The sequence below is a fragment of the Myxocyprinus asiaticus genome, chromosome 26, assembly GCF_019703515.2.
Source record: "Myxocyprinus asiaticus isolate MX2 ecotype Aquarium Trade chromosome 26, UBuf_Myxa_2, whole genome shotgun sequence".
Lineage (NCBI taxonomy): Eukaryota > Metazoa > Chordata > Actinopteri > Cypriniformes > Catostomidae > Myxocyprinus > Myxocyprinus asiaticus.
In genome coordinates this window covers 42,505,157-42,521,181 of record NC_059369.1, presented here as the reverse complement: position 1 = coordinate 42,521,181, position 16,025 = coordinate 42,505,157, and the positions used below count along the sequence as shown (strand labels likewise).

At 36.3% G+C, this 16,025-nt stretch overlaps 1 protein-coding gene across 1 annotated transcript in view; it reads right to left on the bottom strand.

The window, feature by feature from the left end:
• Positions 1 to 16,025, bottom strand: part of LOC127417121 (phosphatidylinositol phosphatase PTPRQ-like) — a 76,828-nt gene that overhangs the window by 23,531 nt on the left and 37,272 nt on the right. The window contains exons 23-33 of the mRNA XM_051656827.1: positions 15,664 to 15,825; positions 15,058 to 15,237; positions 13,295 to 13,402; positions 12,866 to 13,147; positions 11,920 to 12,201; positions 10,946 to 11,066; positions 10,698 to 10,852; positions 8,693 to 8,838; positions 7,143 to 7,284; positions 3,020 to 3,331; positions 447 to 722 (exon numbers count right to left, since the gene is read on the bottom strand). Coding sequence (XP_051512787.1) covers positions 447 to 722; positions 3,020 to 3,331; positions 7,143 to 7,284; positions 8,693 to 8,838; positions 10,698 to 10,852; positions 10,946 to 11,066; positions 11,920 to 12,201; positions 12,866 to 13,147; positions 13,295 to 13,402; positions 15,058 to 15,237; positions 15,664 to 15,825 — 2,166 coding nt within the window. The remainder of the gene's footprint in view (positions 1 to 446; positions 723 to 3,019; positions 3,332 to 7,142; positions 7,285 to 8,692; positions 8,839 to 10,697; positions 10,853 to 10,945; positions 11,067 to 11,919; positions 12,202 to 12,865; positions 13,148 to 13,294; positions 13,403 to 15,057; positions 15,238 to 15,663; positions 15,826 to 16,025) is intronic.

Genomic DNA, 16,025 nt, shown 5'->3' with positions numbered 1-16,025 from the left:
TTTAAAATAATTCCCACTGGTACTCTTTGGATAAGGGATATTCTGTTCAGATGCTCTAATAGTCACTGAACATTCAACACTTTGCCACAAATGCTGTTCATTGAACCTGGAACGTTCCTTTGAAGCTTTTTTGATTTAGCTAATAAGCTTTTCAGACTAAAAACATTTTAAAATGTAAAAATTCCGAGTTCAGATGTAGAAAATGTTCAATGTTCAAATATTAAAAATCAAACACTAAACATAAAACAGCAAGCATCACACATCAAATTCCAATTAATAAACACTGAACATCAAACACACATCAAAGTACACAATAGACACATCTGAAAATTCTAATTTTCAAACATCAAACACTAAATGACAAATTTCAAAGTCAAGATTGAAAGATTTAATCTTTCTAAAACAAAGATCAGTTCCCCTAGAAGACTTAAAAGTGTGGCTCTGACCTGCTTCATCAGTATGCAGTGGAATAATCACGGATGGGCCGACACCTACACGAGTGACCGCAGCGATGGAGAGATTGTAAGGTGTAAACGGAGTGAGGTCTGTGAGAGTAAGATGTGTTTCAGGGCTGTTGGTTCTGTTGACGGCCCCAGGACCCTGTAAAACTATCGCATAATCTACAATCTCGCCATTGGCCTCAACTGGGGGGGACCAAGACACGTAGATGGAGGTGCAGGAGAGATTTCTACTGGCTCCTGGCAAAGGAGCAGAACTTGGAACTGTAATACAAAGACACACAAAGACAAAACATTGAACTTTTAGTGGGTATGCAAAGTTAAACAAGCATGATCCATCATGTTTTATGCAGTGGTTCTCTACTGGTTTTGCTTCAGAAACCAGATTTTATATTGGACATCAAATGGTGGCCCAAGACAGTACTAAAATTATTGAACAAAATTAAACAAAAATGTCCAACATTGAATTTTATAAATTTTTCCATGTAATACATCGGCCCAACATGCAAAATTATTAACATGACATAGGTTTAATAGGAAAATTAAAAATTTTGGAAATGCTTCAACCACAGAAGATTGTTATTAATCAATCCAACACATACAGCACTAGGCCAGATACAGTTGTGCTCAAAAGTATGCATACCCTGGCAGAAATTGTGAAATATTTGCCATTGATTTTGAAAATATGACTGATCATGCATGCATCTTTTATTTAAGGATAGTGATGAAACCATTTATTATCACATAGTTGTTTGGCTCCTTTTTAAATCATAATGATAATAAAAATCACCTATTGCCCTGATCAAAAGTTTACATACCCTTGAACGTTTGGCCTTGTTACTGACACACAAGGTGACACACACAGGTTTAAATGGCAATTAAAGGTTAATTTCCAACACCTGTGGCTTTAAATTGCAATTAGTGTCTGTGTATAAATAGTCAATGAGTTTGTTAGCTCTCACGTGGATGCACTGAGCAGAACTGTCAAAAGACCTGCGTAACAAGGTAATGGAACTTTATAAAGATGGAAAAGGATATAAAAAGATATACAAAGCCTTGAAAATGCCAGTCAGTACTGTTCAATCACTTATTAAGAAGTGGAAAATTCGGCGATCTCTTGATACCAAGCCAAGGTCAGGTAGACCAAGAAAGATTTCAGCCACAACTGCCAGAAGAATTGTTTGGGATACAAAGAAAACCCCACAGGTAACCTCAGGAGAAATACAGGCTGCTCTGGAAAAAGACGGTGTGGTTGTTTCAAGGAGCACAATACGACGATACTTGAACAAAATTGAGCTGCATGGTCGAGTTGCCAGAAAGAAGCCTTTACTGCGCCAATGCCACAAAAAAGCCCAGTTACAATATGCCCGACAACACCTTGACACGTCTCACAGCTTCTGGCACACTGTAATTTGGAGTGATGAGACCAAAATAGAGCTTTATAATCACAACCGTAAGCACTATGTTTGGAGAGGGGTCAACAAGGCCTATAGTGAAATGAATACCATCACCACTGTGAAGCATGGTGGTGGCTCACTGATGTTTTGGGGGTGTGTGAGCTCTAGAGGCACGGGGAATCTTGTGAAAATTTATGGCAAGATGAATGCAGCATGTTATCAGAAAATACTGGCAGACAATTTGCATTCTTCTGCACGAAAGCTGCGCATGGGACGCTCTTGGACTTTCCAGCATGACAGTGACCCTAAGCACAAGGCCAAGTTGACCCTCCAGTGGTTACAGCAGAAAAAGGTGAAGGTTCTGGAGTGGCCATCACAGTCTCCTGACCTTAATATCATCGAGCCACTCTGGGGAGATCTCAAACGTGCGGTTCATGCAAGACAACCAAAGACTTTGCATGACCTGGAGGCATTTTGCCAAGACCTGATCGGATTTTTGCTTGATCGGAAATGACACCCAATAAAAATACTCTGCTCACAAGTGATATTTCCCTTGATTTTTCCTTGTTTTGTCTCATACTTCATGCTCTTCACTGACACTTTTGTCCACTTGGTTAACAAGTACACTAACTTTTGAAAAATAAAATAAAATAAATAAATAATAATAATAATAATTTTATTAAGGGCAAAATTGTTGGGTGTGAAAATGATGCCACAATTTTGGGACAGTCGTATTTTTGAAAAATTGTTAGAAATAATTTTCACACAATAAATCTTGAAATAGTTTTTATTCATTTCACTCTTTGATTATTTTTATAATGGATTTTCATAGTTTCATATTGAAAGTCTAGGTCTGGGACAAGATCAATACATAAAAGTCATTTGAAAAGCAACAGAAATAAATGATAAAAGCCGGGTAAAAAGTCATATTATATCATTTCAAATAACAAAAAGAAAAAAAGTTTAAATCTGTTTATTATTATTATTATTATTATTATTTTTAATAAGTATCAACCCTTGAAAAAAAAAAAAAAGCCTGAAGTTGAAGAAACACCCTTGCATTTAGAGTCGTTTTTCCCCTCATCAGAACAGACTCGTGTCCCACCAGTTGAGAACCACTGCTTTAGTCTACATGTGCATGTGTATCCAGGAAGTGATACGTACTGTCTTCATCGGTTCGCAGGTAAAGCATTGCTGTGTGGTTTAAGGCCGATCCTGCGCCTGTTGCCGGAGTCACTTTAATGATGTAGGGAAAATACTTCCTGAGCTTGGTAAAGAGGTAGATGTTGTCTGTGGTCGTCTTGGAGATGGTGATGTTGAGCGTGCGGTTGATGGACAGATGGGTCGTGCCCGCCTCTTGCAAGCTCAGCTGGTAGAAAACTCTGCCGTTGGGCTCCAGAGGAGGATCCCAGCTGATCACCACTGCTGTAGAGCTGTAGATCGTTGCTGTGAGGTTGTGGACCGGACCACTTGGTACTGTTATTGGGGGAGGGTGGAAGAGAGATAAGATTAATATATTTGAAGAATGACCAACAGTTACACTTTAGAATAGGGAACAAACCATTCAAAGTCTGAATAACAGATGTTTCGATGTTAATGAACGACCAAGAAATGGAAATAAAGCCATTGTTCCCCAAACTAAAGTGTAACAATGTGTGTCTGTGATACATCATGTGTCTCTCTGCTTTGGCATAATATTAGGTTGAATCTCATGACACTTTTCATCCAAAAAGCAAAAGAAAAAAATAATAAATTACATTCTGCATAAGAAAATGCCACCTACTGTATATTCATGACAACTATGCACATTTTACAAGAAATTCTCATTACTGTAATGCAAAGGAATGATTATGCATTTTGTAAATTGTAAAGTTTTTTGGGTAACACATTACAATAATGTTGTATTCATTATCATTACGAAAAGATGTAGACCAATCGTTTTTTACAGATTAATCGGTGCGGATAGGAACTATCGGTTATCGTACACATACTGTACATCATGTCTCCATCTCTCCACTTAATATCTTGTGAATAATAATTAACTGTATTCCTCATTTAACCTCATCTGGTGATTATATAGGCTATAAAATAAGAGTCCCTTTGGTGTTTTGGGCGTTTATGGTTAAAAGTCCCTGACAAAATCTGACATTTTTTTCTGGTTATTATTAGGATTTTGGTTGAACAAAAACTGCATCTGGGATTTTATTCATTTTGGACTCTATGTCTGTGCCTGTCACGGTAAAAAAAAAAACTAAGAATTAGTTTTAACAGACTATAAATATTTTTAAAACTATCAGCCGATAAATGGGTTATAAGGCTTTTCCACCACCTTAGTTATCGACAAAATCCACTATCGCTCGACCTCTAGTTATGAACTAACATGAACTAACAATGAAAGTTTTTTTTCGTACTGTAACATTAAACAACATTAATAAATGCTGTAATAAAATGTTATTAATATTGTTCATTCATGATACCTAATACACTCACTAATGTTAACAAATAGGACCTTAATGTAACATTTTTCATTGCAAATTAATTGTTGTACAAATCAATCTAATATTTAAATTATGATTTTTTTTTTAATTCTGATTTAAAAAAATTACAAATAAAAAAATCATTGTGTCCACACAGGATGATTTTCAATACTGTATTACAGCAATGAGAATAATGTTTTTTATGCATTACAGTAATAATGAAAATAATGTCACAATGTGTAAAAAAATAAAATAAAATAACAATCTTTAAAAAATACTTGCTTTTTCTTTATACAAAATATAATTTCTTATTTTTGTTTCTTTTAATTTTGGATGAAATATGACCTGGGCATTTCTGAGATTCATCTTTAGATTAAGATAATATTATATTATTTTAATTCAATAAATTCTTTAAACAACAACAAAATGACACACTGCAATATCAAAGTCAATCCGTCAACATTGCCATAATCAAAAGGAAACATACATTCTACCCAGAGATGATTTATACATTAATCACACAAACATCACACAAATAGACATGTTATTCAGCATTCGAGTTTCACACGTGTGTGGAAAGGATAAAATGGTAAATAAATCCCCGACACAGCATCTGTAAATCCAGAGTCAAGGCATAAATTCACAGATATCGAGATGCAGAGAAAGACAGAACTGTATTCTGTTAGCAGGGAAATCCTTCTTAAAGCATGTTCTGTGTCCGGGATATGGATTTGGGTAGCTGAGTGGCTCTCCAATAACTGAAAACCTCACAAAGAATGAAACAGCCATCATGATTTATTCATACTGTATGAAACACTTTCAAAATCTCAGACGCCAAGGGAGAAAACCTCCAGTTATCTCCGAAGGTCAACTCTGCACCGTTTTTCCCAAAATCACACCAAAACCATCGCAGAAGTAAGCAAGCGGTCAGATTTCCAGCGAGTGTGAGAAAGTTCCATCGTCATTAGCCGCCAGGTGAAAAACTAGAAAGAAAATATAGTTATAATAGTTTTAGATTTTTATTTCTGTTTCTTTTTATATTTAATTTGTCATTTCAGTTTAGTTAGTTTTTATTTTAGTTTTAGTATTTTATGGCAGCCAAAGCAAAATCATTTACTGGTATAATTTAAAATGTCTAACATCTGTCTAATGGCATTTTCATGTTGAATTACGGTGGATTGTAAAATGTTTCAAATTTCATAATAAAGGGTGAAGATGGGTAACCTGGGACAGTTAAGCTTGACCCCTATTGTTCCATATGTGTTTCCTGTGTATACAGTATGTATTTCATATGTATTTAATTTTCTCTCTGTCCCACTTTACAAACACTGCATGAAAAAAAAATAAAAAATCGGAGATTTGGTCAAAAGAGGATCTTCGAGGTTTTTTCTTCCCAGTGTTGAATATTTTCTTAATTTTGCTTTTCACTAAGTTAGGAGACATCCTAAGCTTTCTATAAAAGTATAATGTCAGGTTATGTGGCATTTGGATCATAATTAAAAGTGAAAAGTACAATTTTGCCCATATTCACCCTACTGTGTGTCTGTGTGTGTATATATATATATACGTATGTATCATTTTAATTACTTTTAATTATGATCCAAATGCCACATAACCTGACATTATACTTTTATAGAAAGCCTATATATATATATATATATATAAACTAAAAGTAATTTAAGGTAATTGTTATTTTATTTTAGTTAGTTTTGAAGTTATGAAAAATTATTGCAGTTAAGTTTACGTTTTTTTCCCCCAGTCATTTAAGTTTTTATTTTTATTTCAGTTAACGAAAATGTTTCATTTAGTTTTCATTTTAGTTTTCGTTAACAATAATATCACTGAGCAGAATGTAGTAGTGTGGTGTTATAAATGGTCACATAAGCGCAGGACGGACAGCAGAATAATGTATCAATATAGGATGCTTTTCAAACAACAACATTATAGTGATAAAGTCAATAGATCATTCACTTGTTGCACTGTGGAGAAGATGGAGAAACGTATTTTAAAACTATGGTGTTAAAGCAAAAGACAACAGAGATGATAATAAAACCTGCTTCTTACTTTATAAAAATAAAAGAGTGCGACGACATAGTATTTCAATGTCTCCATGTAAACCCAAATTGCTCTCTCGTTCATTCATCGTTTACTTCTGACGGCACTGCTGGGTAATGAAACTGCTACGGTTTGCATCAGCAAAGCGCAGTAAACGGTAAAACTTTATGCACTCTGAAACAATGTGCTTGTGATAATAATAATGAATGCTAATAATATGATGATATATATTGCCAGCATGCAATATAGAGTGTTTTTATACTGCTAAAATTACCGGAAGTGACATTTAAGATTGAAAACCTTCGGCTTTAACAACCTAAAGTAAGTTTCTTTAATTGGACTGACACACTTACAACATTTTCAAATGCAAAAATGTATAAATGCACCCAGAAAGTTGCCAATTCAAAACAAAAACAAAACAATGCTAGCAGTGAAGGCAATTCTCTATTTTTTTCAACCAATCCTGTGAAAGGAAATGCAAGCTGGGATTGTCTTGAGACTGACAAATCAAACGTTTGGAGATCAGACACACTCAGTCTCATGGTGAAGACTCAACAATCCCAGTTTGCTGCTTGGATGAAGTTCTCTCCTTTCACAGGATGTGCTGAATCAGTGCTGTGTGTGTGTGTGTGTGTGTGTGTGTGTGTGTGTGTGTGTGTGTGTGAGCGAGTTTCAGTGTGATTTTTTTGGAGTGTAATCAGTTGGAAAAGTGGTGCAGAGCTGCGCTTCTCCCCCGAGTGTGTGAGGAGACTGACCCGCCTCTAGAGTAGTGAAGATTAAAGGAGGGCTGTACACTCCCCCATCACCAACAGAAGTGCTGGAGCTCATCCACACACTGTACTCCTGTCCTGCTATCAGATCAGACAGCAACCACCAATGATCTGAACCTGGGACTGTCTGGTCAGAGAAAGAGAGGCAGAAAGTGAGAAAACCTGGTAATTTATTGCATGATTGAAACTGCATTTAATTGGGAAATGAGTTTTAAAATGTGTGTGTGTGTATGTGTGTGTACAGTAAATGCGTGCATTAATGCGTTAATAGATTATGGATATAGATGGCATACTTAGACATAATACTTAAATACTTATACAATGTCCAACAATAGAGTGTGCTTCAAAAGTGGAGTAAAAACTTAGGGTGCTCTATGTTCAAGGGTTCATACTAGTGAAAAAAAAAAAAAAAAACTTAACCATGGCACTCTTAATACATGAAAAAGCCTTTATTATCACATGGCTATACACAATAAGTTTAAAAACTCCCCTATGCATATTGACCTTGATATTAAGAGTACCATGGTTATTTAGCTTATTTGGACTTCAAAGAATACCATGGTATTACCATGGTACATCTCCAAACAAATATGGTAATACTATAGTACTTTTTGGATATTATTTGTAAGTGATTTCTGAAGAAGTCTTCACAAGGACAGTAAAATTTGGCAAATGTATCTTTAACATCACCATGACAAACAAAAAATGATTTTACATGCAAAATTTAATCTCTAATTCTAGTATAATTTTTATACATGCATATTTTATGAGTTTATATTATTAGGAATATTATACTTGCTATCTGTTATACTGTTATTAACTATAAAAACTAATAAACAAACTATTATTTTAGGTAATGTTAAGCTTTCAAAATATTTTATTTGTTTAATTCTTGCCATATTTTAATGAACCTTTATTGCATTTATTGTTCTTCTCTTATAATAATTATTTTTATAATAATAATTATTATATATATATATATATATATATATATATATATATATATATATATATATATATATATTAAAATAAACTTGGATAAAATGTGACGTAACCTTAGATATCCTTGTTGTCATCCTGGGGGGCGGTCTCTGGTTAAAGTGGACCAATCACACGACACAACGCACAGTTACATTTTTTAAGAGGTGCACATCAGGCTATGGCGTAGGTTCGACGCAGAAGTATAAATCGGCCTTTAGTGTCATCGATTTATGTTTTTATGTTGTTAAGTTATATATAATTTTTTTAATAGTCCTAGTATAGTATAGTATAGTACAGTATAGTTTAGGACACCATGTACTGTACAGTAAAAATTCATTTGTCACATTTCAGGACTATCTACAGTAAGTGAACTAAAATGTGATTGGAAGTGGTAAAAATAAAAAAAATAAAAAATGGTGAACAGTTACTGCATCTACAAAAATACACTTTCCCCATGCACATATAGACCTATATATGAATTTTAACCAAAATCTTTGAAGTTGAACATGATTTGTCCACCACCCAAATACACATTTGCTTGTGTTTGTATGTACCTGTGTAAACTCAGTATAATTGTCTGTGTAGTAAATGGTGTAGTACTGGATGATGCCGTTGGGTTCGGTCGGAGGACTCCAGCTGAGACTCACTGTTGTGGGTGTGAGGAGCCTGTAGGATACATTCTGTGGAGGGTCAGATGGTGCTGCAACATGGAAACAACAATACATCGAACACACACACATGCGAGAGATTTATCACCAATATGAATGTCAGGGTAAAGACATTTCATGACATTGTGGTTGCGTTCCAAACCCTTTTGAGCTGTCTCTCTGTCTCCATAGGCGGCTATCTGTAGCAAAGGCAGCATTCAAACTGAAATGGCACCTTATATGTAAGTGATTTGTCATTTTTCTTGGGCATTAACCCTGTTAACTGTCACTCAAGTGTGACACACACAGTTTGAGACTGATATCAGCATGTTGCTAAGATAATGACTCAAGACTCAATAATTCAAGGTTGTAAGTGCACTTTTTTAGGTGTTAGCACTGGTGCGTGGTAAGACCATACTAAGAGTATGACTGAAACAGTTATTTTTTAAATTATTTATTACTATTTTTATTATTGAATTTCAGAAAAGCACCACTGTTGGCCTTGTGCGATCTCGTGTCCACATGTCTGGACGTTGTATTTTGGCTTTGCTATACGCAACGCATAATTAAAATGAATTAAAACCGACTGAATACTGTTCATAACATTGTCATTTAAGGTTTGAACTTCAGGCGCACCGTACCACGTGATAACAGCATGCAGTCGATTTCCATGAAGTGCTACTATGGGCGCAGCGCCAACAAAAGTGCCTCTGGTAAGTTTTCTGGTAACCTCTTTAAGTTTTTTAATTGAAACCTGTTTGGTTGTAAAGATTAGAGTCTCTATTTTCGTTTGATATGCTGCTTTAAAAAATCCATTCATTTTTCACGTGTCAGCATGCTGATATACATGATGTCCACATACGTGGAAAATGGGACCTTATTTGCTCAAAAGTTGAAAAAACATGTTATTTTTAATGATTTTCAACATTTGCATGTCTGTGGGTCATTTCGCTTCATTTTAATATAAATTTTGTTATATTTTATGTTGTTATCACTGTACAATACGGTTCTGTTCATTAACATTAGTAAATGCATTCCTATATATTCACTGTGCATTATCACATTGAGAATCAATGAGTTCATTCAAAAGCTGGAAAATGTTGCTTTCAGTGGCTTTATATGGAGCTAGGATGAAAATAAGGTGCATTTCAAACTGTTCTGAGACCAGTGCAGACAGACAGCACACTGGAGGTTAAGTCATTCACTAAATAGGGAGCAAGGGAGTATCCTATAGCGTTCTATGCAGCTAAGTGCATTCACTCCTAAAATCTGATCAAAAGTTCAGTTTCAGGCTGCAGATGATGTTTGGACCACTCAACATTTTTGGCAGACATGGGACGATGATAATCAGAATTTTATAGATTTAGAATTTTAATCAGAATTATTAATTCAGCTTTATAGAAAATCAGCTGTAATGTATATAACGTCTCAACATGAATCAACACTCCTGAAAACATACAGTACTAAACTATTTGATGAAAAAAATTGGACTTTCTATAGCTTGGTATTACTTAAAATTTCACCACTTAGTCCCGCTGTCCACATATGTCCACTTATATATATATATATATATATATTTGCTTGTTTATTAGGTGCTACTAGTTACAAATCAAAAATGGAAATAGAAAATACACACGTCAGTCACACGAGGGGAAACTGAGCAACTATACTCACAGACTTTGAGGGCAAACAGAATAATATCTTGCGTTTAATTGATCGCATTAGTTTGTGCCGGTCTCTTTTTTGCTCACAAGCTGTAATGCACGACTAGCGCGTGGCACTGTAGGAACATAACCGTGACCCTGAAAAAACATGCATGGCATTCTGCTAATGATGCTATCGATGCCTAAAAATGTTGCCTATGGAGGCAGCTCACTAGGTTTTAGAACAAAACCCATTTGTGTGTGCTCACCTGATTCTATGGTACTGAATGTGATGTAAATCAGTAACCCTCCATCTCCGAGTCGAGTCCAGCTGCTAACTGAGGCGTTATATTGACCCGGCCCATCCACACTCACCACGACTGACGTTTCTGTCACATTCGCGACAAACTCAGAGCTCAGATTCCTTATAAACACACACACGCACACACAAGTTACAATCTAGTACGATGGCAGTTCTGTCTTTGGTAAAAACTGAATTGAAATCAACTTTACTTACCACACTCTCACTATGTAGTATAAAATCTCAGAGTTGGCCTCGTCGGGAGCTTTCCAGGACAACTCTACCTCGGTATCGGACAATTTCCTGGTGACTAGGAATTTTGGAGGGGAACTGGGTACTATTTAGGAAAAACAGCCACCACAGGTTACCAGATTAAAATAAAATGACCTGCATATCACTGTGGAAAAGGACTTGATTATTCTCAAACATGATGGTGGTTAGTAAACGTGCAAATGTCCCCCGCCATGTGCGGAATCCAGATCAGTCCATCCTGACAGCTGATTACAGAATAACCAACCAACCAAACATAAAGCAACTCAAAAACTAACACACACACACACACACACACACACACTGTAGGTAGGTTCTGACTCCCATGGTAGAAAGATTAAACTTGTTCTAAAGAGAAAATATTAATCCAAAACACTCCACAAAGCGTTCAGAAATGTCCTGTTGGAGAAATAAAAATAGTTCAACATAAAACACTTGCAATTCCTGTGAGTAGGCCAGAGAAAAACTGTAAAAAGAGAGAAAAGTAAATATGTGATTCCGTTCTATTCTGCCACCTTTGCCAGATTACGGAAAATTCCCCATTCCCACACTAAAAGGGAAAATAGGTTGAAGGGATATCTAACCAGGGGGCAGTGATGGCTCAGCGGTTAAGGCTCTGGGTTACTGATCAGAAGGTCAGGGGTTCAAGCCCCAGCACCACCAAGGTGCCACTGTTGGGCCCTTGAGCAAGGCCCTTGACCCTATCTGCTCCAGGGGTGCTGTATCATGGCTGACCCTGCATTCTGACCCCAGCTTAGCTGGGATATGTGAAAAAAAGAATTTCACTGTATATGTGAAATGTGTGATAAATAAATAAAATTATTATTAATTATTAACCCCAAAAAAACTACAATTCTGTCCAAATCTGAATGACTTTCATCTGTGGAACACAAAAGGAGTCTTTAAAAACACACACTCACCGTCTTCTAGTGTTGTGATGTTCAGGATCTCACTCGTGTGGTTGCCCACACCAACCCTGGTGGCAGCCTGCACACTGACACGGTAGCGTGCATACTTCCGCAGGTTGGACAGGACAGCGAAAGGTGCATGTGTGGTTTGGTTCAAAGAGTGAGTGGCATTCCAGTACTCCACGTTGTAGAACAAGATGATACCGTTTGCAAGAAGCGGGGGCGACCACGACACATTCACTTCGCTGGATCCAATGCTCTCATAGGTCAGATCGTAAGGTGGGCTGCCAGGCACTACAACAGACAATCAAAGTACACATAAGAACATGGATCCGAAAGCAAAATGCAGCATTCAAGGCAAAATTATACAAAAAGTTGTTCAAGCGGTCTAATAGGATTGGATGAGCAGCATTTCAGGAGCGCTGATATTACACAAAACAGCACTGGAACTTTTTACTGTTTGCATAACTCTGCTTGGCTAAATTGATATAATTTGGTAACACTTAACATTAGTTAACAACATTAGTTAACATGAACTTACAATGAACAATAGGGTAAGATGGAATAAGACGCCCCCCTTCAGAACAATGTTCATTTACTTTTAAATTGTAACATTTATAGATAAACTTTTAGCATGTAAAGGATGATGATGCATCATCCAACATATTATCAAGGGAAATCAATAGAAACATTTGCTAATTTTGTTGTCATAGCATAAAATAAAAAAATATGAAAAGGGGCCATCTTACCCCACTACTGGGGAAAGATGACCCCCACCTGGGGCAAGAAGAAAAAAATCTACTTCTGAATGGCTGTCAATAAAGTACGATGCTTTTTGTCTGTAGTTATGGCATCTACCAGCCAAATGAAAGTGTGTGGGATTTCAGGATGAGATGGGATTAAAGTTTTATGTTCCTTTAGTATTTCAGTTAACATGAACTCACACAGAGTGACTCACCGTCCTCGCCTGACAGCATCTGTAGAGGATCAGAAATCTGGTTTCCGTGGCCATGTTGTGTGTATGCCCGGACCGTCACATTGTAGAGTGTGTATGGCTTCAGATGGCGCAGTGTGGCGCTAGGTGACGTGCTGTTGATCGTGTTGCTGAACGTGCGGTTGGTGTAGGTGACCTCATACAGGAGGATGACGCCGTTGGGTTTCTCCGGCGGAGACCAGGTGAGAGTGGCAGTGGAGGAGGTGGTTTTCACTACGGCCAGATCGCGAGGGGGAGAATCTGGCACTGAAAGAGAGAGGTAAACATACTGAGAGATTGCACAAGAGTGTAACATTTGTACATTGTGTATATCTTGTTTATTGTGTAATCTGCTGTCTGTCTGTCTGTCTGTCTATCTCTCTATCTGTGCAAGAAAAATGATTGGCTCAATACCATCCTCTTCTGTCAAAACGAAGAAGTAGTCTTCTTCAGTCAGAGGGCTTTCTCCAACAGCTGTAGATGCTGCTACAAGCAACTTATAACTGCTGTACTTCTCCAGACCTGCAGGTAGGACAAACAGTGTTTATATACAGTAGCCCCTAATTGTATTTGGACACTTAAGCCTTCAAAATGCGACTCTTTATAAAGCTGAACTTAAGTGCTTCGTTACGGGAGCTGTCCGGTTTAAAGATGCTGATCACTTTGACCAAAGTGACGCAATAAATGCATGTAACGTGAATGTACGTGATGTGAATCATATGGGGCACATAGCCTACAATTTTGTTACTGTATCACTTGTAACTAACTTTGTAACTTATTTTGTTACTTTGTAACAAATGCACCCACAACAAGATTAAAATGACGGACATCAGTGTTGAACTACTCATAGACCTGTCTTAATAGATCATCTGGTTAGAGTTCAAGGCACTGTGTACTTGTAGTCTTACTGCCATTATGCAACATGCAATTTGTTACTTCCATGTAAAAAGAATATAGGCGAGCCGATTGATTTGAACCAGCCATTGGATGAAGGAAGAAGAGGAGGAGGATGAAGATAGAGAAAGGGAATCTCTCATTGCTCACTCTTACTAACTCCTGTGTTAACAGTATGTTAATTATTTATTAGGCCTATTTATTTAAGTCACATTACTCACGCATGTCTTCAAAATTAATCTGTTTAATGGACTTAAGATCGGTTCAAAGCTATCGTTCATTTATGAACGTTTTTACATACTACTTCGATAACAATGCTTTTGGGAAACACGCTGTAGAGATTAAGTACTACTTAAGTGCTACTAACGTACAACTTAATGCTTCGGGAAACCCATCCATATATCATTAATCTTATCACTATATTAAGTAAATTTCATATACAGTACAGTAGGTATAAACTTACCAACCAGAGGCCATTTTTCTGTTGTTCTTAAAGTAATTGGAAGTTATTTAGATACTATCATGATCAATACTATTAGGAAAGCCATTAAAAACTGTGAATCTGTGAACTGCTTTTAAGATTTTTATTTCATAATAAGACATTACATGTGTTTTGTATGTCTTTTTTTTTTAATCCCTGGCTATTTTTGTTGACAAAAAAAAAAAAAAAAAAAAAAAAAAAATAATATATATATATATAATAACAATAATAATAAAATTGACCCTCAGGAGCCCTCCAAAAAAATAAAAAAATAAAATTAAAATAAATAAATTAAACGGGTCTTGGTAAAACATCTACTAAAATAAAATTAAATATTTGCAATTTATATGTTGTTTGGATTTTTTTTTTCTACTTTTGAATGCCCGTCAATGGAGAAAGGTGGATCAGCAGGAAAAAAAGAGTGAACACGTTTACATGCACATTAAAAGTTCGATTTCAGTCAGACTAAAGCAATAGTTCAACTTCGTAAAATCTCAGGTAAACACTGTATTCTGACTGAAAATCTAACTGATGACTTCATCCACTACAAACCACACTGACATTAAAATTCATTGCAAAAATGAAATTTAGTTCCGATAAAAGCTCAAGCAGTATTTGTTCACAGCTGCAAAGAAATTTGATATTTTGCTATAAATTGAAATTTCATACAGTAGGCCCATATTTTAAAGTGTGCCTTGAGCATCCAAATACATTTGGGGGCCACTGTAGCTTTTCATGATGATGTTTCTCCTATTATTGTATTATAAAATAAATAACCAAATGTATGGTGTTGGTTCTTTACCTGTGAGCACTGTGCTGGTAGTGTTCGTCACTTGTTGTAATTCTTGGTTGTTTAGGAGATTTTTTGCATAAACTGTGTAGTGAGTTATCTTGCCGTTAGGGTTGAGAGGCGGTTCCCAGCTAACCTGGATAGAGGTGGAGCTAATGTTCTGATAGGACACATCCTGAACAGAGCTGGGAACTGTGAGAAAGCAATAGGGTTACTTTATACAGTGGGAATATAACAGTACTGAAAAAAAAAAAAAAAAAAGTTCTTACTCAGTATTTTATTTAGTATTTCAGTTTCCAGGTAAAAATCTCTACAAATCCTTAAAATAACATACATTTATTTGCAAAGAAAAATTACATATCATTTTAAGAGAAATGGGGTAAGATCCTGTAAATAAACTTGTTTCACCATTTGAATTCTTACTCCACCGGTTTCTCCTTTTAAGCATAAATCTCACCAAATTTTGGCTAGGAAACAAGATTTAATGTCTAATGCCATTTTGCATATCAAGGAAATGTATTTTGCTCTAAGGATGTTTAGATATTTCTCCAGGACAATAAGACAAAAATACTTTTTTTGCAGTGCATAATTCTAGTCGCAGGTCTGAAGGCATTTTACCCTGTTCAGTCGTTTTCACTATCACTTGTGTGGACGGACCCTCTCCAATGATGTTGTATGGCGTCACGCCAAATTTGTACTCAGTGAAAGGACTCAGTCTTTTCACCACGTATGAGATCCGGTCAGATGAGAGGTCCACAATCTCCTCTGTGGGTGGTAGGACTGTCAATCAAACACAGCACACAGACACACACCAATCAGGGAGCAGAACGCAGAAGTAACGGAGCTCAACAGTGACCATGCACTTTTTCAGTGTATTTTCCCATTAATTTTCTCTATAGGAATTGAAAAAAATTATTCAGTGAAGAGTTATAACCCAAAAGGAGATGTTTGGCAGAATGTAAGGGTCTGACAGCCTCAGT